General features: G+C 37.1%; 2 protein-coding genes across 2 annotated transcripts; one reads left to right on the top strand and one right to left on the bottom strand.

Annotated features, from left to right (window-relative positions):
• Positions 1 to 1304: 1304 nt before the first annotated feature.
• Positions 1305 to 7269, bottom strand: LOC110112601 (elongation factor 1-alpha). The gene is made up of 3 exons (XM_020844887.2): positions 7012 to 7269; positions 2510 to 2988; positions 1305 to 2425 (listed from the first exon to the last, which is right to left on the bottom strand). Exons 2-3 carry the CDS (start codon positions 2969 to 2971, stop codon positions 1544 to 1546), a joined length of 1344 nt encoding a protein of 447 aa, XP_020700546.1. The 5' UTR covers positions 2972 to 2988; positions 7012 to 7269; the 3' UTR covers positions 1305 to 1543.
• A 4047-nt stretch (positions 7270 to 11316) lies between these two features.
• LOC110112630 (lipoyl synthase, mitochondrial) lies at positions 11317 to 25363 on the top strand. The gene is made up of 4 exons (XM_020844920.2): positions 11317 to 11827; positions 13253 to 13464; positions 23800 to 24179; positions 24957 to 25363. Exons 1-4 carry the CDS (start codon positions 11388 to 11390, stop codon positions 25074 to 25076), a joined length of 1152 nt encoding a protein of 383 aa, XP_020700579.2. The 5' UTR covers positions 11317 to 11387; the 3' UTR covers positions 25077 to 25363.
• Positions 25364 to 25665: the final 302 nt, after the last annotated feature.

Raw genomic sequence — 25665 nt, 5'->3', positions numbered from 1 at the left:
CTTATTATATCCAATTATCATTGCATCCCCTTTCTTGTCTTATCGTTCGGATACCAATCAGAATGAGCCACATCAACAGCATCGAGCCCGAGACACGATACTGAGCAAGAGTGATGTGACGCATTTTGATTAATCTCTAAACAGTATTCCTCATCTGCACAAAATAATTTGCCCCACAAATGAGCATCAAAGCGATTGGGAACCAAACCCATCTGTCTGAAATAACAAAAGCAGCAGATCATTATTATCAAATGATTGTCCTAAGCCAAAGGGTCATAAGACAAGACAGTCTCTAGGCCATACCTTCACTGCATAATGAATCTAAAACAGCCGGATGCAATTATTCTTCAATAACACCTACCTTTATTACCAATACGAGTATGGCAAGCCAACTCATGGCAATTTTCTTGCATTGCTCCTGCTAGAGAACACAAAAACTCATTGAGGTTAGGTTCAAGGCAATTACTCTGCTTATATGTCCCCAACATTCAAGAGACGCCCAGCATGTTCTGAAAGATGTGGCCAATCAGAAATTATTTTGTGCGGAATTTGAATGTAAAAGATCTTCCAAATTACTGTGTATCCTATGCTCTATGTATTTTCTATTTATATACCGCGTATTTATAAATACGCGATAAATAAGCAACAAATAATTAATTATGAGTTGTTGTTTTTTGTTGCGTATTTATAAATATGCAGAGTGTAAACAGAATGTACGCAGTGCATCTAGTAATCCAAAAGATCATCAACATACAGACTCTGAATAGAATAATTTCCCATGGCCAACAGTAACTGCCCATGCCGCCAGCAATGGACTGCAGGACCATTCTCATTAAGTAATTATAAAGTCAGCTTCTAATCCTAACGATAGTTTTGCTTGGGTTCTCTACCCACAACTGTTGGACATTTCTACATTTCTACGCCTAGCCTAGCACCTGGCACTAGCAGGAGCCACTTTCTGAAAAATTATTCTGTGCGGAGATCAGACGCAGAACATTATTCGGAGACCAATCAGAATGTACTACGTCAACGGTACTGAGCCGCGGTACCGAGCACATGGATTATGTGGCACATTCTAATTGATATCTGGATGATATTTGGTATCCACGCATAATAATTAATCCACTTTCTTAGGCGATAGACGGGTGACTAAGCTAGTTTTGCGAGAATATCTACAGCAGTGTTAGCACAACTGCTTCTACGTATTCCCTCATTATTTTTAAATTCATATAATCATGAAATCTCGTAGAAATTTAAAAAAAAAAACTGATGTAAACTAACATAATTTAACCACATTTCTCACATGAGGAAACAAAACAAACCAAAATCAATCGAAATATGCCACACGAGCTCAGGAAAGTAAAGATAAAAAGAAATCGTCTTACAACAACAAACCACAAAGTTCTTCAACAATGCAAAATAAATATACGCATAAAATAAGATAATGAACTGAGCAGTGCCACCTTCTGTCAAGCACCCAGTTCTGCATCCAAACACCCCACACCACCACTAATATGCTAGCAACAAAGAACCTCTCCTCGTTTCATTTTTTCTTCGCAGCAGATTTGGTAACCTTGGCGCCACTTGGATCCTTCTTCTCCACACTCTTGATAACACCCACAGCAACCGTCTGTCTCATGTCCCTGACGGCAAACCGCCCAAGCGGCGGATACTCGGAGAAAGTCTCAACAACCATGGGCTTGGTAGGAACCATCTTCACAAATCCAGCATCTCCATTCTTCAGGAATTTCGGCTCTTTTTCGAGCTCTTTACCGGAGCGCCTATCGATCTTGGTCAAGATCTCGGCGAACTTTACAGCAATGTGGGAGGTGTGACAGTCGAGAACTGGAGCGTAGCCATTGCCAATCTGGCCTGGGTGGTTCATGATGATGACCTGGGAAGTGAAGTTGGCAGCTTCCCTGGCTGGATCATCCTTGGAATTGGAAGCAACAAATCCACGTTTCAAGTCTTTCACTGCAACATTCTTGACGTTGAAGCCAACATTGTCCCCTGGAAGGGCTTCTTGAAGAGCCTCATGGTGCATCTCAACTGACTTGACTTCAGTTGTAAGGCCGGTGGGGCCAAAGGTGACAACCATTCCTGGCTTGAGGACTCCGGTTTCGACTCGGCCGACGGGGACGGTTCCGATTCCGCCGATCTTGTAGACATCCTGCAGAGGAAGGCGAAGCGGCTTATCTGTGGGACGCTTTGGTTCCTGGATCAGGTCAAGGGCTTCAAGTAGGGTAGGGCCCTTGTACCAATCGAGATTTGTTGACCTCTCAATCATATTGTCACCTTCAAAACCAGAGATTGGCACAAAGGGGATCTTCTCTGGGTTGTAACCAACCTTCTTCAGGTAGGAAGACACCTCCTTTACAATTTCATCATATCTAGCCTTTGAGTACTTGGGAGTGGTGGCATCCATCTGTTGCATCCAAATGAAGTTAGTAAAGCAACATTATATTATAACTAATAAGAATAACAAACAAGCAAAAAGACAAATACTAACCTTGTTACAGCAACAGATCATTTGTTTGACACCAAGAGTAAAAGCAAGAAGGGCGTGTTCGCGAGTCTGACCATCCTTGGAGATACCAGCTTCAAAACCTCCGGTGGTAGAATCTATAATGAGTACAGCACAGTCTGCCTGAGAAGTTCCAGTGATCATATTCTTGATAAAATCGCGATGACCGGGGGCATCAATGACAGTGCAATAATATTTTGTGGTTTCAAACTTCCACAAGGCAATATCAATGGTGATACCACGCTCTCTCTCGGCCTTGAGTTTGTCGAGCACCCAAGCGTACTTGAATGACCTCTTGTTCATCTCAGCAGCTTCCTTTTCAAACCTCTCGATAACACGCTTATCGATGCCACCGAGCTTGTATATGAGGTGACCAGTAGTGGTTGATTTCCCAGAGTCGACATGACCAATTACTACAATGTTGATATGAACCTTCTCCTTTCCCATTGCTACTTCTCTTTAGACTATAATAAAAAATGTCTTCAAGTTAGATTTTTGTCACCTGACTGTTTTATAAGAACAAAACTCCTAAGAAATATTACATGGTAAATCCCATTGTGGGGTAAGCACAAATGTGTAGAGAAATATAATAAAGAAAAGAAACAAAGCCATTCAATAGGTTCTCAAGCCACATCCAAATTCTAGGAAAATCTCATATTGGAAGGTTACAACATCCCGAAAAATTTAGATTTGGAAAAGTTCAGCATCCTCTTGAACAGAATTAGTACATAAGCACAACATTTGAAATATCTCCAAGAACAATATAAACTCATCAAGATTCAATTGTAACACTACCTTCAGAAAATAACCAACCTAATAGATCAGCGTAACAGCAATAATCAATACAACACTGACGTCACATAGTGAAATGCGCATGTCTCATATAAGGATTGCATTACAATGACTGCATCATTATACATAATATTGTATTCTAAACAATTGAAACTTCAGGATACGTCATGACTGAAACAACAAACACTCCATTTTTTTTTAATTCTAAGCAGTAAAAAATAAATAACTAAATCTTAAGATCAATTCTCAGAACATGTGGAAAATTTATTGAGTCCATGAAATGTGGGGAGTGGGAGTAGTGCATACATTGCAGGCGCAAATGCACAGCTAGGGGTGTAAACGAGTCGAGCTGAGTCGAGTCAAGGCCCTATAGAGCTTGGCTCGTTAGTCGGAAAGTCAGCTCGAACTCGAGCTCGTGCCATTGTAAACATGCTCGAGCCAGCTCGCGAGCCACATGCAAGACTTTTAAAATTTTGGAAGGATTTTTAAAATTTAGAAGGGATTTTCAAAACTTAGGCGGGACTTAGGCGGGATTTACAAAAATAGATGCAATATTTAGTATTTATTATTAAAATTTATAAATAAAATAGATTATTTAAAAAATATTAATAATTATTCAAGCCGGCTCGCGAGCCGAGCCTCATCAAGCTCGAACTCGAGCTTGACTTATAAGCTCGATAAGCTCGGCACACAAGCCCATAAACAAGTTGAGCTCGAGCCGTCTCGGCTCACTTACACCCCTATGCACAGCTACAAGAGTACACAACTTCGTATTACACTCACTAGAGAAAATTGTTTTGTACTCATATCTACACGTATGCAATGCTACAAATGTTGCATGGATACAATAATTTCTCTGACATGTAAGGCAAAGCTATAAACAATTTCGATACTCATATCTTCATCTATACACTAGCTATCAGAAAACATTTTCACAACGACAGCAGACTTTTAATCCCTAAAGAACTATATAACATCAATTATCACAAAATAAAAATATCTACCAAAACAAATGAATAAATTTTCAAGTGAATGAAGAACATACTTGTATGTTCAGTTTATTTAAGGATGCAAATACAAAAATAGCTAATCTTTCTGTGTTTTACAAGTTTATAACTACCTTGAAAGATAAAACCATAACAACCACCAGCTCCATGAAAGATTTACCCTTGATTTGATCTGACCTTGGTTAGATACCGTTGTAAGTCATTTGGTCTGATCATGAGACAAACCAAATCTAATTATGGTCTAGCTTCAAGTTTAATATGATCCAAAATAAAATAGAAATTTGATTTTTTTTTTCAAAAGGAATACCCGGTTCAATCTACGTATGTGCATGTATGGATATCGGATCCACTCTCGAGCTATTCATATTAGAAACATGTTAGGCTCAACTAAAGATAGATTCAAACTTGACATGGGTTGGACTCATTAGTCAACTTGTTGATTTCAACCCAAGCTCAAGCATGGCCAAAAAAGAATCCAATGGTTAAATTCTCAATCTTGTCAGCCAAAATCTTCAGGGAGGAGGCACACAAATCCATTTCAGTATAATAGGGGATTCTTCTTCCCACAGGTGTATAATATCATTTGCGGTTATCACGTTTTTCCTATTTCTCTTTATATATTCAAAATTATGAAAAAAAAAAATAACGCCGAATCAGTGTAGCAATATTAGAACCATTTAAGAAGCTTAAACATAAGAAAATGTTGCACAGGGCGATCCGCCTTCTAGGCAACAACTGTCATAAGAATTTTACTAGTATCTAAAAAAATCAACCTAAAATCTGAAGAACAGAACATGAATATGAATGAAAAAAAGCTCAGAAACACATATCTTAAAATTCCCAAAGGTCCACCGTAAACGGAACAAAAGAACAAATCTACAACCTACAAACAAAGATTAAATAAAGAAAATCAATTGCTCCAAAGCGTGTGATTGCAAGAAGAAAAAAACCTCATCGGCAGTACCAAACGGAGTAACCCTTCCTATCTGGATGCTACCTCAGGTCAGCGTGTAGAGGAAAAACCCTAAAGGGTGTCAACTGCGTTTTATAGAACATTTAAGTATCAAATTACCCTTACTCGCTACCATAGATGGAGCCCATTTTCGCCTTTTGTTTTGAAAATTATTATTTTTTTGGACATTTGAACCATGAAAGTGAATAGCCGAGTACATGTATTACATATGCAAGCCTCAAATTCAATACTTCTTAGTCAGTAATCAAACCCAAGACCTCTTAGTTAATAATTCTAATCAATTATTAGTAACCCAAAAAACCGAAGGCCTCTTAGTTAGTAATTTATTTACTACAAAAATCATATCAAATGCATAAACATCACATTAAAATACAGGCAGTGTTTTAAAAAAAGGCCATTAAAAAGACTTATGATTTAAAAAATAACTTAGATCTATGTTGCGAAAAAAAATAAAAACTTAGATATTAAAAATGGTGGAGCCAGCAAATTTTGCCAGTGGGGGCCTAAATTTATTTTGACAATTTTTTCCTCAGCAGAAAGGAACGATTAATTACAAAAAAATAACTTTGTTATGTATAACAATTAACTTTTAACAAAACGACAAATCTCAAATGGCTTTCATTTAGATCTTATAACACTACGCATAAGGCAGTCAAAGCTTGCTTCAAAGTGAACCAATCCCAAACTACTAAAACTTATAAGCTTGAAGTTATTCTTGATGTTCTGACTAAGATTTTTTTTCTTTGGTTTGAAAAATCAAAATGCATAACTTTCCACAGTGTTTGATAAAGTTATATATTAAACTAAAGTTATTAATTTCATTATAATGCTCAAAATAAGCTGCAGTTATTGCAACTTCAATTGCAGTTGTTTACTTCAAATTTCTCAAACTACAATTATTAACTTGATTGCTATTCATATATTTGGCTGCATACCTCTGAACTTCATTCAAGAGACTCCTTTTGGTATACCCAGTAAAAGAGAATAGCATTGTTTGGACTCACTTCAGATCCACGTTCATAATTATATAAATCCTTAAATTTTGAAATAACTAATCAAATACTTTCTCTGAGTTTAATTAAATTTAACAATTTTTAATCCAAATAATTTTCAGAATTTAATCAAACAGAAATTATTAAAATTTAGTGCAATCCTGTTTAGATCCAAACAATTTAATAGTGGATGGATAAAATAATTTTTCAAAGACAAGAAATTGAAGACAGATTGTTTGCAATTTAATGCTTACCTTATACTAAAAACTAATTTGAACAACATAGAACTCGCTTAGGCTGTGATAAAAAAAATTTCGGTCCTATTAGCTTGGGGAAATAGAGGTAAGAAGGCAATTATCCATTTTCATCGGAAGATATTTTTTTAAAAAAAAACTTCCACCTTACAGCTTACTCCCCCCTGTTTCCTCATGAATCAGACAGAAACGGACGAAAGAAGAAGCTCTTTTCGTCAAGGAGAGGGAGAGAGAGAGAGAGCTGGCAGAAGATGAAAACCTTCTCTCTGCAGAGACAATCAACTGTTTCCTAATGATTCACAAAGAAACAGTGCAACCTAAATGTGTAGAGAGAGAGAGAGAGAGAGAGAGAGAGAATGAGCAGATATAGCTGAGGGAGAATATCAAACATTCTCTTTAAAAAAAAAATTCTGATGCATCACAAAGAAACGGACCAAACAAAACCGTGGGGAGAGAGAGATTATCTTACATTTTTTCCTCTCTGGAGCGGTCGAGCGGAGCAGCCGAGCAGGTGAACGACTCTTCCTCACAGAAGTCGGAGCGCGACCTATCGAAGCAGGAGAACCGCGAACGAATCTTCCTCAAGCGGCGTCGAGCGGAGCAGACAAATCGCTAGAGCAGCGAATCGCAAGGAAATATAAATTAGGGCTTAGCGTCGAGCGGAGCAGATGAATCGCGAGACCAGCGGGTCTTTCTAAATTTCGGGGGTGGGGTGCAAGCGATTCAGCGCTAGTCGCGAGTCAAATCTAAAGCTTGAACTAAGTCCAGCTCAAAAGATAGAGCTTGAATTTGACTCCTTACTAAAAATGAGCTTTTCGAGTGGCTCAATTACACGATTCAAACTGAATCGTAGACAGCAGCTCACGGACGTGATTCGTAGGCGCTTTCCCCCCTTTCTATTTGGCTTCTTCGTCCCGCACGCGCTTTTGTTCAAGTTCTCCCCGGCCGCTCTACCATCAGCCTTCTGCATCCAATAACCCCCACTCCCCACCCCTCCCCCCGCCACTCGATGACTAATCTAGTCTAGCCTTCTATAGTTTGAACTTGAGCTCGATAATTCAATAAGTTTGAAACCCGATAAGCTCGACTCGTGAACTCGTTAATGAGTCGAGCTCAAGTTTGCGAGTCAACTTAACTCATTTGCACCCCTATTCTTAGATTGCCTCTATATGTCCCTAGATATTAAAAAAATATTTATGATCCCAATTGATCTCAATGAAGAAACCCAACACTGCTCTCTTTGGTAAGGAGCGATTCTTTAATTGGAGCTTCAACCACATTTCTTTGATTCTTTCTTTACATCAACTATTTCTCTCATCTTTTTATGAGAGGAGCAAAAATTGCTCCTATTCATGTTCGTTAACCTATTATTTACTTTCTAAAATCAATATATATGGGCAATTCCTCTTCCAACAAATTTTGGGGCTTCCATAGCCTATAAGAGTAGACACAACCTCAAAAAGAAATTAAAGAAAATAATGGTGTTAGATAACTAAAGTAGAGAAGTATTTATAGACAATTATATGCCTCTAAAAAATTCATGAAATGTCAAATTGGAATGATTAAATTTGATAATTTTTTTATTCTTGTTGCGTCATGGAGTATTCGCGATGGTTGAGAAATATGTAGTTTAACGTCTTAACGTTGTACGAAGATCCAGCACAAAATCAGATAAGAGAGAGAGGGTGTAGCGTTCATAAGAGACGCCAAAGAATTTTCGTGGAACCCCCTGAAAAGGGGAAAAAACCACGGGGCCTCGCTCAGTTTGAATGAATCCACTAGTATTTGTAGTTTATTAAACATGAGGCCCTTCTTAGGGAGAAGGCCTTGGCATGATGTTACAAATATACGTCCTATAGAGCGCATTATATGGTGGGAGTTATAATAATCAATATAGACATGTTTGTTTGGTTGGAAGGAAGGGTCATTGTAGGTGATGGAGGTCCGAAGGACCATAATAGGCGATGAAGGTTGAAATGATCATAATCGACAAGAGACAGAGGTCCGAAAGACCGTAGTTGGCAGGAGATCGAGGTCAGAAAGACCATTGTCTAGCAATGTAGGCCGGAAGGATCGTAGTAGGCGACGAGGAAGAAGGACCATAGTTGATAGTAGACATGGGTCCAAAAGACCGTTGTAGTAAGACAATACTGTGGTAGAATTCTGGACATCAGGTGTGGCCTAACAGAAGATTGAGCCTCAAGAAGTGTTCCAGCATAAGTCTGAGCCTTAGGTGGTGGTCCGGCAAAAGTCTGAGACTCAGGTGGTGGTCCGGTAAAAGTTCGGGCCTCAAGAGGTAGTCCAACAGAAGTCAGGGCGTTAGATGGTGGTCCGACGGAGCAACTAAGTCAAACGGTGGTCTGACATAGTATGAGTGTCAATTTCGGGTCACAGGTCGGGTTCGGGTCGAACCCGGAACTGACTCAGGTTCAAACGGGTCGACCCTAACCCGACCCGGGTAGACAAACGGGTCGGAAATACGTGGTCCGGTGGAGCATCGACATCAGGCAGTGGTCCGACGGAGGTGAGGGCCTCAAGTGGTGGTCCGATGAAGACGAGGGCCTCAAGTGGTGGTCCGACGGAGCAGCGACGTCAGGCGGTGGTCCGGCGCAGGCGAGGGATTCAAGTGGTGGTCTGGTGGAGCAACGGGTTAGGCGGTGGTCCGTCGGAGGTGAGATCCTCAAGTGGTGGTTCGGTGGAGCAACGAAGTTAGACGGTCGTCGGGCGGTGGTGAGGGCCTCAAGTGGTGATCCGGCGGAGCAACGGCATCAAGCGGTGGTCCGACAGAGCTCAGACCCTTAAGTGGTAGTCCGACAAAACTCCGGGGTCAAGCGGTGGTTCGGCAGAGTAGAGGGCCTCAAGTGGTGGTACGATGAAGACGATGGCCTTAAGTGGTGGTCCGATGGAGCAATGACGTCAGGCGGTGGTCCGACGGAGGTAAGAGCCTAAAGTGGTGGTCCGACGGAAGTCCGAAGGTGGTCGAGGAGGAGCTTCTTCCTTCTCTTCCTTCTTTTCTTCCTTCTTTTCTTCTTGCTTTGGTTCCTCTTTCAAAAGAAATGAGGGGTCTATTTATAGATTTTTGGAGTGGCATGGTCCGTAAATAGGTGATAGATCAAGGGTGAATGGGGAGTGGTTGGATGGACAGTCGATATTGAATTCCTTGATCACGTACCGTTTGTCAGACATTTTAAGGCCTTAATGATGTCGGAATTCAGCGATATTGGGCTCGTTGGATTCATCTCGCCGAGCCGCTCAATTCGATTATAAGCACGTCATGTTTGGAAACCGTTTGATAACCCAAATTGTGGTTAAAACCTTCCAAAAGCGCTTTTGGTCCTTGATTTGGACTCAGATTGAGTCGAATTTTGTGTCGTTGGTTTCATATTTCCAAGACCTTCCGCTTGACTGTAAGTTTGCTGAAATCGGAGTTCAGATGGTTCCAATTTTAATTTCAAAAGTTTCCAACTTGATTTTGCATCGAGATTCGTGCCCGATCAAGATAATTTTTTGATGACGTATCAATTCTAAATCATTATCTTATTCATTTAATAAATTACCCCTCAACAACAACAACATCAAGCCTTTATCCCACTACGATATAATAAATTACCCTAAACCCTAAACCCTAAATTACCCCTCAACGATATAATAAAAAAAAAAGTTACCCCTCTAGGATATAACAGGAGCTAACTCTAAAACCAAATGTTCAAATAACCCAATTTAAATATAATAAGTCAGCCATAATTTAAACACAATTTTTTAAAGAAACAAGTTTGATCCACATAAGTCAAACTTTTTACAGATATAAGTAATTTAAAATTGTATTTAAATAAAAAATAAATTATTATTTAATTAAAGTATAATTTTCATATGCGAGATATCACATAAACCTCAAAGCAAATGAGAAATTTAACTTTGGGGGGGGGGGGGGGGGGGGGGTGGTAATACAAATAACATGGCGAGGGAGGTGAGAAAGGGAAACTGAAAGCCGTGCTCGAGATTGCGAGTCGCGTCTGATTCATTGTCCCTTAAGTTAGAGAAATATGTTTATTATTTCATTTATTATAGAATTATGCTCAAAAGTTTATTTGGTTGATTGATTTTAGAAGTTCGTCGTGGAAAGTTTTGATTAGAATTTTTTTAAATTCAAATTAAGTTCGAACATGTTTCAATTGAACATTCCTTCTCATGCGCATTCTCCCACAATTCCTTCCACAGCCAACCCATTTCACATATAAGTTATGAGTTCCCATCCACAACTAGCATCAAGTCTTGAGTTTTAGGCTTTGTTTGGGACGGCTTTCTAACTGTTTCTTAAAGCAGCTTTCTACCACACAAATTTTAATTTTTACACTAAAAAATTACTTTAAGAAGCAATAAAAAAACAGTTTCAAGCAAAACCTTAGTCTTGAGTTCCAGTCCTGTGATGCAAGCTCTGATGAGTTTTGTTTTTCTTGCTTGCCTAACCCAATAAACCCATAAAGCGCAATACCAACTCTAATGATGTTCGTCCATCTTGTTGGAGAGCCCCCAATGAACTCCAATTATGATACATCATGATCTCACATTATTTTAAAATTAAGTTTGAATTTAAGATTACTTTTTGGATCAGTTTGAATATTTTTTTTTGTTGAAAAGGACTTCAATTAATAGTCCAAATATAAAAAATTTAATGTAACTAAAAAAAAAAAATGGATTTTTTTTTTAAATAGGGGTATATTAAGGGCATGTAAATTGTAAAGTTAAATTTCTGGAGAAAATGCGATTTTTTATTTTTATTTTTATATTTTTAGAGCCGAACAAATGCGGGATAGGAGATAGAGGCTGCGAAGAGGGAACATAGCCATGAATCGTCCGCGCCCTCTTCTCTCCCTCGCTAAATCCCTCTACTCTGTCCATCACTCCTTTCTTCGATCCATCTCTTATACCTCTCCTCTTTGTCTCCAAACCCTAGATCCCGAACCTTCACCTGCGGCGGCGCCGCGCACCCTGACAGAGCTCCGCCGCCGTCTTGAATCTGAATCGCCGAAACTATCCGACTTTGTGTATTCGGTGGAAGTTGGGACGAAGAAAAAACCTCTGCCCAAGCCGAAATGGATGCAAGCAACAATCCCTGGAGGGGCCAAGTACGCGGCCATCAAGGCTAAGTTGCGGGAGTTGAACTTACACACGGTCTGCGAGGAAGCGAAGTGTCCTAACCTAGGAGAATGTTGGTCCGGCGGTGAGACGGGGACCGCCACCGCCACCATTATGATTCTGGGAGATACCTGCACGAGAGGTTGCAGGTTGGTGGATTGTGGTTGCATTAATCATGTATTTTTTATTCTGGAACAGTAAGGAAACAAGAGCCAGGTCCTTTCATCTGAATTTCAAATTTTGTCCGTGAGATGGAAGGCTTAAGTTGGTCATTGGTCATAATAATTTGATGATTTGGGAGGATGCAATCAAGTGATTTTTAACAATTGAAGTTAGAGAGATCAAATTAGTTTGTATGTGTCGCAAAGGAAAAAAGGCTAAATGGAAAATATGGTTAATCATTCCACCATACGAGGGGAGGGTAGTGAAGGTGTTTTGTGAATTTTCCATTTGGAGTTTGGATCAATAATTTGTTGGGGTCCTCATTTTTTTTCATAATGAACTTATTCTGCCTGTAATTTTTGAATTGGATTGCCAAAGAAGGTTGTGAGCCTCAACATTTTGCATTTCAATTCATTAAAGCAGTAAATAGTTGAAATGATACTTAAAGGAAGATGGCTTATTAGTCTAAAGTTCGTACAAAATGTAGACTGATTAACGATCGAACTTTGAGGTTGAATCCAATGATTGAGATTGGGGATTGTTTCATGATGTTTATGTATGTGTTCGTGTTTGGATAACCAAGTCCGATTGTGTAAATAAAACAAGCTAAGTTGGATAAGCCAAACAAGCTAAGCTGGTACTTCTTTAAGAAGAAAAAGAAGAAGATGAAGAAGATGATGATGATTATGACGTTGATGTTTGAGAAGATATTTAAATGGTCAGCTACAATATCTAAAATATTGTATAGTTGCTTCCTTTTTTATTTAAATGCTATTATGAAGTTTCCATGTTCTAACGTTTCAAATATCTTCAACCTATTTAATTTCTAAGGTGCTTGATTTATTGCACCACCACCAAGTAATTAGTGGAAGCACAGCAAGAGGATAAAATTATGCCAGAAAGATTAAGGCATAAAGGCTTAAAACATGTATTTAAAGAGTTTTTGCACGTGTTATGATGAAGTAGCATAGAAAATAACCTCAATTTGTTACAAAAGTTGAAGTTCTAGAAGATGCCACAATACTAAAGCCTTTTAAATGGGAGTCAGAGTTTGATATTGATGTAATTGTTTGTGATGAGCATGTCATTAAGGGGTCAACAGATGCTATTGGGTGTTTAGGGTATGTTGTCCAATTCTATGTTGAACTGTATCACTGAAAATACTGTATCTACAGAATTATGATTAGTTCCCTTTTTATTGGTACTCGTTTTTTTTTTGGTCTAAATATTGATCTTTCACTACAAGATCTTTGAGTGATCAACCATTTTTCTTAATCTGGAAAGAAGTACTTTGGGTTCTTGAACATGACTAAACTTTGCCATAGTTGCTGCCTCAGCAATTCTTATTTTTTGTTTTTTGAAAAAATCAGTACTTAAATATTTTTTGATCTTTCATTGAACCATGTTTCCAGATTTTGCAACGTTAAGACAGCAGCTCATCCTCCAGCACCAGATCCAAATGAACCCTCTAATGTTGCTCATGCAATTGCTTCTTGGGGTCTAGATTATGTGGTGATCACAAGTGTTGACCGTGATGATTTACCTGATCAAGGCAGCAGCCATTTTGCTGAAACAATTCAGAAGCTCAAGATACTGAAGCCAAACATCTTAATTGAAGCATTGGGTAGGTTTGCCATAATCATTTTTGTTAAGTATTTGAGTTTATTGCAGTGGATGATATCCATATATACCTATCACTATTATAATAATATGTGGGATAAATTTGTGAATCTATTTAAAACCTTCAATTTAGCAAGCCCTTTCTCTACCAATGCTTGGGGTGTAGTCATTTAGTGATTAAGGGTGAAATAAAAAAAATCTATGTTTTTGTGAATAACTTAGAAGTTAGTTGCTTCCATTTTTAACGAACTTGCTTTTAAGTTTCCTTTTGAACTTGAAAGTGAAGCTCCAAAAATAAAATAAAAATAACCTATGATTTTGTGAATAACTTGGAAGGCCTTTTCTCTACCAATGCTTGGGGTGTAGTCATTTAGAGATTAAGGTTGAGATAAAAAAAATAAACCTATGATTTTGTGAATAATTTAGCAGGCCTTTTCCCTGCCAATGCTTGGGGTGTAGTCATTTAGAGATTAAGGGTGAGATAAATGATTTTGTGAGTAACTTGGAAGCTAGTTTCTGCCATTTTTAACAAACTTGCTTTTAAGTTTCCTTTTTGTACTTGAAAGTGAAGCTCAAAAAAAAAAAAAGCTTTTATGATGTGGTTTGATGCTTAATGTGTTTTAAGTGCGCGATAGTTGTGTGCAAGAAATGATTTGAAATTGGTAGAGCTCCTTAGGGTATGTCATTCACAATGATCATTTGCTTCTTACACATACACAAAACAAGAAAAGGTTAAGTCTGCCCCAAGCAGTGTTTCCCTAGGATGACACTTTGGTGCTAAAGTTAATGTGTTTGAAGGAAAGAATGTATCGATAGAGCTTTCTCCGAGCAATGGAATGCTTTTTGGTTGGTTTTAACTTGTTTTTAAGTGATTTTGATTTGGTTTAGTTGTTTGAGTTATCTTTTGGTTGAAATAGATTTGAAACTTATTGATAATTTTGATTTTGACTTGTTTCATCAGTTTCAACTAAAACTTAGGAGTTTTGGTTGAGTTTCAACAAAGCTTCAAGTTAAAATTAAAAGTTTTACGTGAAAATTCATAAAATTTAAAGAAATTTTACTAAAAATCTTAAAAAGTCACCAAAGATTTACTATATATCTATAAGTTGCCATTATATTTTATGTCTATTATAACATGAACCCTAATTAGATAATTCTCTTTATTTCATACCTTAAATTTGCATTACTGTAATATTTTATAATCAAAGAGTAATTCATTTTGCATCATAAAACTTCAATTTAAATATTTTATGGCAGGCCTGAAATTGAAGCAAAAATCTAGTTTTGAAGCCTTGGTTTTTATCGTCCTCATGGCTGGTATTTATAAGAGTAGAGAGAGTCGCCTTAGATGGTTTGCTCACATAAAATTTCGGCCTTTCAATGACCTGGTTAAGAGGGTAGATGTATTAAATTTGTCTTATGTTAAGAAAGGTATATGTTGATCTAAAAGACTTGGTTAGAAAATATTAGAAATGACATATTTTTATTAGATTAAATGATAATTTGACTCTTAACAGAACACAATGGAGAAAAAAAGATTCATATAGCCGAGCCCATGTAGTGGGATAAAGGTTTGTTGTTGTTGTTGAGAAGATTCTAACATTTTGATTTTCCATTCTTCTTATCTAGTGGCCCTTGGTCTGTGCCCTCTTTGTCTTCTTTGGTTTTGTTAGAGTTTTAAGGGAATTGTTGTTGATGGACAATGATAGAGTCATCAACAATCATTTGGGCCCAACATGATGAACGAGTTTCATGTAATTGCAAAGTATTTTTCACATCAAGTGATCAAGGCTTATTAGAATGGCCTTTGGAAATGTCCTCCAAGGAAGATTCCCCTTAGGAGTTCTAGATTAAATCTTGGAATATATTGCATCTTACTTGAAAGTCTCAAATAGTCTTTTAAGGATTTTCATTCATTTTGACGAATATGGAATACATGAGGAAAATCTTTGATAACTTTTATATTGTCGATGAATTGGTGGGCAATGAGCTTAACCAACTTATCAAATGTGGTGCCACTAGGAAGGAACTAAAATCATGTTTAAGCTTGCTTCAGTGTAGTGCAGAATACTTAATAAATGAACAAGTCAATGGTTTGTTGAATATATATGATGATTCTATAATGGTCCACATGCTAATAGAGATTCATGGTCTCATCATAAGCATCCATAGGGCATGGTGGGCATCTGGAACTCCAAAGGGATATGATGACCTAGTACGAATGTTGTAGATGGGGTAGTCTCTTGAAGATCTTGTTGAGCACAAGGGGTTATTTCCTGCTCCGGGGGAAGAGAAGGTGGGTGGCAGAGGCATCATAACTTGTCTCTTAAAAGGTTTAATGAAAGGCCTTTAAACCGTTATGAATGTTCCAACACCATCTGGAGTATTGAAAATTGTCTCAATTTCTTGAATTGGTGGCAATGAGATGATCATCTCCTTGTTGTTGTAGTTGAGCAGGTCACAGAACCTCGGTCTGACAATACTATTTCCATGAGTGTTTTAGAGACGACACTCCTCAATGTGCACCAGGTTAAGAGGAATATGGTTGCTTGGAGCGTTTGAATGTGTTAGTTTTATTTGACGGGAATCCAAAAAGAATATGATTTAAAGTTGCGCCTCTTTCATCCTTCACACTTGTTCTTCTAGAAAAAAAGTTGAGATTTGTCAGATAAGAGATGGATTGTACTTTTTATAGTCTCATAATACTTGATTTGTTTAGTGGTTACTTGTTTGAGGTGGCGGTGGTGGTACCCACAAGTTGAAATGACTAGAGTAGGAGAGGTTTCCAGCACAAAATTATTATCTTGGAAATAATTTGAAGTTGGTAGGTCTCTTTACGGTATACTGTTTGTAATGATCAATCACTTCTTGCACATACGCATGGAGGGAGATCTCTTCATGTTTCACATATTTTGTAGGGTAGCCACAAGGTGAAATCACCATATTGGAAAAGGTTTCCAACGTAAAATTATAATCTTGGAAATAATTTGGACTCGGTAGGTCTCTTTAGGGTATGCTGTTTATAATGATGCACATGCACATAACCAAAGAAAATGTGAGTTTGCCCAAGGATTGCTTCAGTAGGAATACACTCTGATGCTCAACTTAGTAAGCGGCTTTGAAGCCAAGTATACTTCAATAAAGCTTTATTTAAGTTATGGAAGAGTTTTTGAATAATGTTTACCCACCGCTGCTTGTCCGGGTGGTGAAGAGCCGGTTGGGCAAAGCCTAGGTCCCTAGTTCGAATCCCTTGGCAAGCAGTGAAAGCCTTAAGTGTTGGCTCATGTAAATTGGTGTGGATTGCATGTTAGGTCGACCGGGGTTTTTACTGGCCTAAGGACAGTGCTTCCTCATCACAAAAAAAAAAGTTTACCTTCCAACTAAGTCGTATTTATAGTTGTGGCGATGGATGGTAGTTTAGTATTTTTGCTGAGGTAAAAGTGGATCATAAATGGAAAATATATTTTATCTCTAAGATTTTTAATTGATTGTAATTATCCAGCTGAGTGGTATTTTTATCCTCTGGTGAGTGGAAGAGCTGCTGAATAGGATGCCTTATTTTTACGATTAGAGTCGAACAATCATACCCCTAGGGTAATGGATGAAATTGTTAGACTTTGAGATATGTGTTGTTGGATATTGGAATCAGCCATTTGATTGTTTTAAAATTTGTGCTGAGTGTGATCTGAATTAAATGATTTGAACTTAGTTGAACTTTTATGGTTGGTGCTAGTCCTTTAGGCTTTACTATAAGCGCCATTACATATCTTGAGGCAATCCAACAATGTTAATTCAGAAGGATCATTTCTTTGTCTTGCCCCCGTTGCATGAGGATCGCAAAAGTACATCTTGGTGGTGGGATTAACTGGGACACTATGGTTTTATAGGGATGTATCTATACTAATGCCATAGCCTGCCACAAATCAAAACGTCTAATCCTAATAATTAATAAAGCATTAATAAAGCATAAAGATTTCGTCACATTCACACATCAAATTAGTTATTGGATAAACCAAAAATCCCCTTTAGTGGTTAATCCCTTTTGTTCTTTAGATTAAATCTAAAGAATCTTACTAGATTGGAGTCGAATAAACTGTTTAAATCATTGAGAAATATGCATGTCTGATGTTTTTTTTATCTTATGCTGGTTCTTGTGAGTATATATATATATATCATTGTTTAAAAGTGCGTAATGTGAGATGCGCATAGATGCTCGCCTTTGCACAATTCTGGAGAAAAACGCTTTGAGGCATACACCTCAAGCTTTTATTGTGAGGTCACCTCAGTTTCGTTGAGGCGCTTGCCTCATTGGCATGAGATGTACGCCTCACCCTGTTTATTATATATTAAAACTTATGTAAATCTTAAACTAAAACCCTGAACAAAGCATATTTTTATGCACTCCTGAGTCACAACAGCTTCCTCTCGATTGCCTTGACCTCCACCTCACTATCTCTGTCGTCGTAGCCATACTATTTTAGCTTGGGAGACATTGGACTCAATAAGTGATCATGCAGTGGAGAGAGAAATTCGTTACGATGACAAGTCAAATGAAGACCTCCTCAATGATGATAATGCAGATGGCTTTTGAGTTATTTTCATACTATTTTAGTTTTATTTAGAAGCTAAATGTGGATGAGTAGGATACCGAGAAAGAATGAATTTAGAGTTGAACTTCATGTTATATAATATTTTAATACAATTCCTATATTTTCTATTGTTTTGCTTATGTGATGTTTAAATTTCAATTCTATTTTATGCAATTTACTAATTGTCACTTTACATCTTGTGCAATTTTTGTTTAATATGTATGCCAAATTGTTACTCCATAGTTAATAGAAAGTAAATATGTTATTTTGTTATCATAAAAAATTACATTTAACCTTTATGCTTATTTTCCATAATTTTTTAATTTTGAGGCTTACATCTTGCCTTATGAACGAAAAACACTTCAATATCCAATATATATATATATATATATATATATTTCGTATTTATATCCCATTCACTTTTCTAGTATCATGAATCATGAAGTAAATATGAAATTGGAATGTTATACCACGTAGTTTTAACCATATGCTTCTTGCATTTCCTTTGTGCTCTTTCACATATTTAAACTTTGCTTGGTAAGTTAATAGACCCTTGATTATATTTACATAGGATGGATATAAATTTACTGAAATCCCTTCAAAAGATTGAGCCACTATAACACTGAAAACAATGTTAACAAGACTGCTATGACTAAAAAACCTATCATCAAAAATGGACCTTGGTCAAATGATGGCACAAAGGTGCAAGAACTTCAAATAAGATAAACACAATGCTAGCCAAAACACTCATATTTCCGAAGAGGGAACCATCCTTTGACGTTCTTTCTTGAGTCGATCCTCGGCTTTACCAAAAAAGAAAAACACCTAGTTCACTCGCTAGCGCATCCATGGCTGAATGGTGAAAGCGCCCAACCTATACCAACATGGCGCTTGGTCAATTCATAGCGTAGGTTCGATTACTACTGGATGCGCCACCTCTTCAAGAAGGATTTCCGAGAATTCCTTATCCGTCAAGCAGGCAAAGTCGACTATTCATCTTCACTTCCTAAAAAGTGCTAAAAAGAGCCCCTGAGTGCAGACCAATCCCCAAGGGACTAAGCACATTCGGTTCTCTTTCAAAGAAAAGACCCTTCTAGCAAAGCCCGCTTCGCTTTACTGCCTCCTGATCCTCGCCCAAGGAATATCAAGGAGAATTGTGCTGGTTTTGATGCTGCTTGAATGTCGGAGAATCTACTTTCGTACAGTTGTGAAACAACCCAAAGCCAAAGAATGCAGGAACAATCAAGCCTTATCGCAGTCCATATTTTGAACCGTTCATGAACATCACAACATACTTAACTAAAGCTACCTTACTTTCGAGTCGCCAAACAGACTACTTGGCCTCACCTAATTCTATAAAATTTCTATTGCCAAGGTAAGGCTGAGTCGGATTCTAACCCAGTCGCCCCAGAGTTCCTGAAATAAGGTTAAGAGGATGGGGATAGATGGGAGATTCTCACAAGAGCTGATGAAATGGGAGCTCCCCCAGTTCCAACAATGCACTTCTCGGACCGAGAAAGGGGAACTGCTTAGTTTTGCATATTAGAACTCATTAAAGCTCAATTCACATCATTATGCTTGATAAAATGAATGAGGGAAGCTCCAATAGAAAAATATTTGAAGGGAAAAATGCTTCTAAGATGTATCTCTTCCCATGCAATAGTTAGGAATTCTTGACGATATCGAGCAGGAACAACCTGTTGTTCTTGACCCCGATTCAAGGCCAAAGAATTTCCTGCTGCTACCATATAATATTCATCTCTATTTGGTGATAAATAAACCATCTGTGCCTCTCCTCGGTAGCTTACGAGTTTACATCCATCTCTGGTCGGGTACAGTTTCTTTTCTTTTCTCCGCACCTTGTAGCCTTTACTCGAATTCACGCAAGTGTGTCCACACCCCCCTGACTTGACGAAGAATTCATTCTCGCAAACAAACACACCCCCTACACACACCAAGAGCACCCCTTCCTACATATCCATACAAGATCCGAGTAGGTTGGTCGAGGTCCTACGGGGTACCCACTACTCGGAGTACCCAATTCCGTATTTTCTCAATTGTTTATGTAGTCGGTTCATAGCTTCCACCTTAAACAATTTCCATTCGTAGGTTCCAGCACATGCACCCACCACACTTCTGCTTATTATCGATAGGGGCCTCCACACTTCTGCTTATTATCGATAGGGGCCTCCCCTTGCTTACCAAGCGCACAACATGATAGAAACTCTTCCAAGATTTCTTGGATGTTTTCCGGCCACTCGGTAATTCCTTGTAATGCAAAACAGGTACTCAAATTTCCAAATGAAGAAATAGAAATATGAACTTAACTAATAATCAAAAAACAAATAACTTGATTTGGAAGCTCTTCTTGATTTAATAACACAATGGTCTTCTCCCCTCCGCCTTGGACCTTCCAACAGTAGACTAATTTCTGGTTCTGCTTCCCCACTACTGTGGTGACTAATAATGATCCAAGGCCTCCAATAACAGTGGAATTTGCAGTGAATCCAAGGAGAAAAAAAATATTTAGTTTACTATTGAATTAAAGAAAGAAGTTTGTCATAAAGAAATAAAAGAACACAGAACCTGATCTAGGAATGTTTCTTGGCCTCCATGAAATAACTGAGAAGGTTGTGGTTGCCTCAAACGGCTGTTGGAGATCCTCTGCCCCTTCCCTTGAATGAAAGCCCAGAGACTTCCACTAGCAAACCTTCAAGCCGTAGGAAACAATAGTTGCTTGTCTTTACCAGCTATAGTGACTTTAATTGATTGCAAGAGATGGTTCTGGATCGAAGGTCCGGTGTTACTTATCATTACATCATATTAGAAATGTTATGCAAATATACATACATATCATCACTTATCATCTTTATTAGAAATATTTCATCATTTAAATAATTTTAATAACATTTATATTATCACAATTGAACCCCAATTGGATCTTGATTGAATCCATGAACCTTGAATGGGAGGACGGGTTGAAAGCAAGTAGTGGGAGGGACTGGGCGAGCAATCTATGTGGATGTCAGCGAGTCAATCGAGTAGGGAGAGGGGCCAAGTGTATACAATTGATGTTGGAGTGGAGAAAAAGAGGGAGGGGGTGAGCTAGTCAAATTGAGAGAATGGTGCAAGGTTTGTGGGATTAGTAGGGTGGGCTAAGGACTCCTACTCCAATGGCATGTTAAAGGAAACTAATTCTTTTATTATTGACTGAATATGTAAGGCATATAAATAAGCATGTATGAGGATATAATAAGGAAACAATTAACAGAGAATAATACCCTCAATTTTCAGGATATTAAACATATAATCACCATCTAATATTCAGCGTTATATATATATATTGCCAATACTAAAATATGCCAGCACTCTTCATTTGTTATTTTCATTCATTTGATGACTTCAGTTAATTTTATTAACCTTTACCATTAAGTCTGCATAAGTGATACTCATATGTTCCTCAAAGGTTCTCGATATGTTGTAAGGTAAAAACACGTTGTGAGCCTACCACATTTAGGAATTTTTATTACGTCCGGTAAAAATATCGAGCATACCGAGTGTACCGAGCACTTTAGTGACGTGACTTTTTTTTAATGGTTTCCGGATGCATTCGGTAACATGACGGAATAATCATTCCACATTTAGGCCCTTCCCATGAATTGTCCATTGATTTCCATCTTGCATTTCTCACTCTCATTTACACCAATTTGTTGCTGGCTAACCAAAGGTGCGGATAAAAAGTAGTGCCATTTGATTTGGTGCTGAAGATCAATAATAGAAATTAAATATGGACATTTGTTTCATTCCATCTGTCTTTTCTACGTCAATTTGCATTTGAGTCAACTTGAGTCTATAATTGTTTATTATTTTTTTTTTAGAGCAGTAGTTGAAAATTACATTCACAGTGATCATACCATAGGATCTATTTCGTCTATCAGGTATGTTCCAACCTTTGTTATGGGTTTTGGAATGGTTTGTAGACTACAATGCTTGTATTCTACCTTATACTAAATCCATCTAAGGATAACTACTTCACTATGATTCTAAACCTAAGTCACTGTTTGTGTATTTTAAGTACTGTACATTGCAAATAATGTACCTTTTTGGTGGGTCCATTATAAGGTATATTCCCATGGACCGTATCTTACGATATAAGTGGGCTTAAAACTCACTTTTATTCAGAATATTATTTTATTTTATTTGTTAAATTTTCTTGTTTCGCTTTTATAAACACAGCTCACATATTATGTAATTGTCTTTGGCTATTTAATGAGGAAATTCCCCTTTAATATGAACACCTTTTTTTTTTCCAAAACTCTTCCAGGATGTGTTCGATCAGTTTTTGTTTTTTCCTCTGACGTTTGCCTTGTTTAAGTGTGACTTAACTGATCAGTTTTTGTTTTTCCTCTACTTTTTTCCTTAAATTCTACTTAGCTATTGTTGGAAATTCTGCTCTGATTCAATTAGTTTTGGTACATATATGGATGAGATCTCAACTTATTATGTTTCTTGTATGATAAGTTCTTATCAATTTCTCTTAGGAGATCCTTTAGTGATTCTCACAGATTTGGGCTCTTACTGTCTTCATGATATGAATGAGTAATTATTTATTTTGCCTGGTTGCTTTCCTTACGAATATTAGCATATACTTATTTTGCATCTGTTTTTATTAGGCTTTTTGCATCTTCATTAATTAAAAAAAAAACATAAACATTAAATATAATCAATTATCCACATTGCATATCATTTCAAAGCATTGGATTGTATTAGGATATCCTAGGACTTCATTCATTCGCCCTTCATGAACATCACATTTTTAGATTTTTTTTTAAGGTTGTTTGGTTTGAAGAAGCATAATATTAAGTTAAGTGTTGTAGAGATGAGGATGCTCGGGTGGATGAGTGGCTTTACTCTTAGAGACATGATACGAAATGAGCATATACGTGAAATGGTTGGAGTAGCACCAATGGATGATAAGATTAGAGAGAGTCTCCTTGGATGGTTTGGTCACATAAAATGGCGTCTTTCTGACGACCCGGTTAGGAAAGTATATGTATTAGATTTGACTTATGTTAAGAAAAGTTTTGGTTAGAAAATATTAGAAAAGACCTTTCTTTTTTAGTTTTAGATGAGAATTTGACTCTTAACAGGACACAATGGAGAAAAAGGATTCATGTAGTCAACCACACATAGTGGGATAAAGGCTTGTTGTTGACTTGTTGTTGTAAGTTGTTTGGTTTGAAGTAAATTAGGTATAAATTATTCCTTTTGTAGGGGATTTGAAATATGTTTTTTTGATTGGATAAAAAAAATGCTGTGTGAAGTATTCCAATTCATTTTTGAGGAAAAGTACAATCACATAGTTTTGAGCAAAAATTTTTTCGCTGCAACCAAACTACCTTGTCACCCCCCACACCACCCACAAAAACACACACACACACACCAAAATGGCCATTGCCAGTGACTAGCCGTCGTTGCTTGCACCGCCACTCTCTGCTATTGATCACCATCGCCACTATCGGCCATCAATCACCACCATCTTTGGACTTTATACTGCATTCATTTTACTTCAAGAACAAAAAAAAAATCTCATGCAATCCTTTTATACTCATCCAAACAACTTTCAAACATTTTAAATATATTATATTCATTTTATACTGCATTCATTTTACTCCGTATTACCTTTTCCGCAACCAAACAACCCCTTAATCTTAACTTCAATTTTTTTCTATTTATCCTTCAACATGCAGTTCCTGATTTTCGTGGAGACTCCCTCTTCGTTGAAAAGGTTGCAAAATCTGGATTAGATGTATTCGCTCACAACATCGAGACAGTTGAAGAACTTCAAAGATGGGTTCGAGATCATCGCGCTAATTTCAAACAATCCCTCGACGTTCTTAAAATGGCGAAAGAGTATGCTCCAGCTGGTACTCTCACCAAAACCTCAATAATGCTCGGATGCGGTGAAACTTTTGAGCAGGTGGTCAGTACAATGGAGAAAGTAAGGGTGGCTGGAGTTGATGTCATCACATTTGGGCAATACATGAGACCATCAAAGCGCCACATGCCTGTTTCTGAATATATTACTCCTGAAGCTTTTGAGAAGTACCGAGTAATTGGCATCGACATGGTATGTACCTGGAATTGCTATAGTCTATCATAGAAAAGAAAAATTTGATCATCATAAAATTCAAATAAGTGCAATAGAAGAATGGATTGATTATTCATATGTTGCATCGATCTTAAAAATCAAATTTAAGAGTTTTAGAACTCATTCTGACTTAAATTCTGGATCAGGATTCTCTGATCAAATTTTGATTTCAAAATTATTGGACTTGTTTTAAGATAAGTGTATTATAAGTATTGATTATTCATTTATTGCACTCATTTTAAGACAAATATAATGATATTACAATCCATCTTGATTCTCATTTTGGGTGAGGATTTTGACTAAGGCTTCATTTGGAACTATTTTTTTAATGCTTCTTAAAGTAGCTTTGTAGTACAAAAATTAAAATTTTGTACTAAAAAACTGCTTTAGCAGTAAAAAAGCTGTCCCAAACGAAGACTAAATTTTAGTCAAAATGAATTTCAAAATTTTTAGATTTTTTTTTAAAGATGAGTAAAAAGAAATTACTCATATATCACTCTTATCTTAAGGCTTCATTTGGTACGGTTTTTTAATGTATCTGAAAAGTTTTGTACTAAAAAAATTTTTAAGCAGCAGTAAAAAAACAGCCCTAAACGAAATCTAAATCTTAAAGTATTTCAATAGTTTTGAGATTCATAGTACTGTGACATTTTTTTTTTCCTTTTTTTTATTACAATGTTGTTATTTGACTTATTATCTGTTGTCCATATTTGATATTTCTTATTTCTGTTTTCTTCCCATTCTGTATCATTGCAGGGATTCCGGTATGTTGCTTCTGGACCTATGGTTCGATCATCATACAAAGCCGGTGAATATTATATCAAATCATTGATTGAAGCTGACCGAGCCAATGTTGCTTCTGCGGCATATCTTTGATATTGTTACAGTTACATTTCCCCCCCTTTTTTTTTTCTCCCATTTTGGTACTGATTCTGAAAGCCTTTTCAGTCTGTCAGTCTTTTATTCTCTAGTCTTATGCTTTATTATTTTGCTCAATGCCCATTTTAGGGTTTCTTTCATAATTCTGTTATTCTACTTTGTAATCTGTACAACAAAAAAGTTGACTCCTTGGTAGAAATGCAAATTATACAATTGATGTATGCAAATATTTGCTTATTATAAAATGGTTCGCACCTTTGAATAAGTGTTCCTTTTAAGCTACATTATTTTTTCTCTTTTAGAATTCTTTTTTGGGATTTTTTAGTCAATTAAGATAAATTCACACACAAATCACATATATAAGTTTCGAATTCAAAATCTTTTGGTTGGTAGTCAAAATTCTTAACCAGAGCTGCGTCTCTTCTAGTATCTTAGGCTTAACAGCTTTCTGAAAGCAGAAAGAACGTTGTCCCAAATGAAAACTTAAACTCATGATTAGAACTCAAGCTTTGCAATTCTCTTCCAGCTAATGTGGTAGCTTCTTTTTAGTATCAGACTCAAATTTGATTGGTGAAACCCATGATGG

Source organism: Dendrobium catenatum, unplaced genomic scaffold, assembly GCF_001605985.2.
Source record: "Dendrobium catenatum unplaced genomic scaffold, ASM160598v2 fragScaff_scaffold_459, whole genome shotgun sequence".
Lineage (NCBI taxonomy): Eukaryota > Viridiplantae > Streptophyta > Magnoliopsida > Asparagales > Orchidaceae > Dendrobium > Dendrobium catenatum.
Note: the sequence above shows the minus strand (reverse complement) of the source record. Positions and strands in the feature narration are given on the sequence as shown.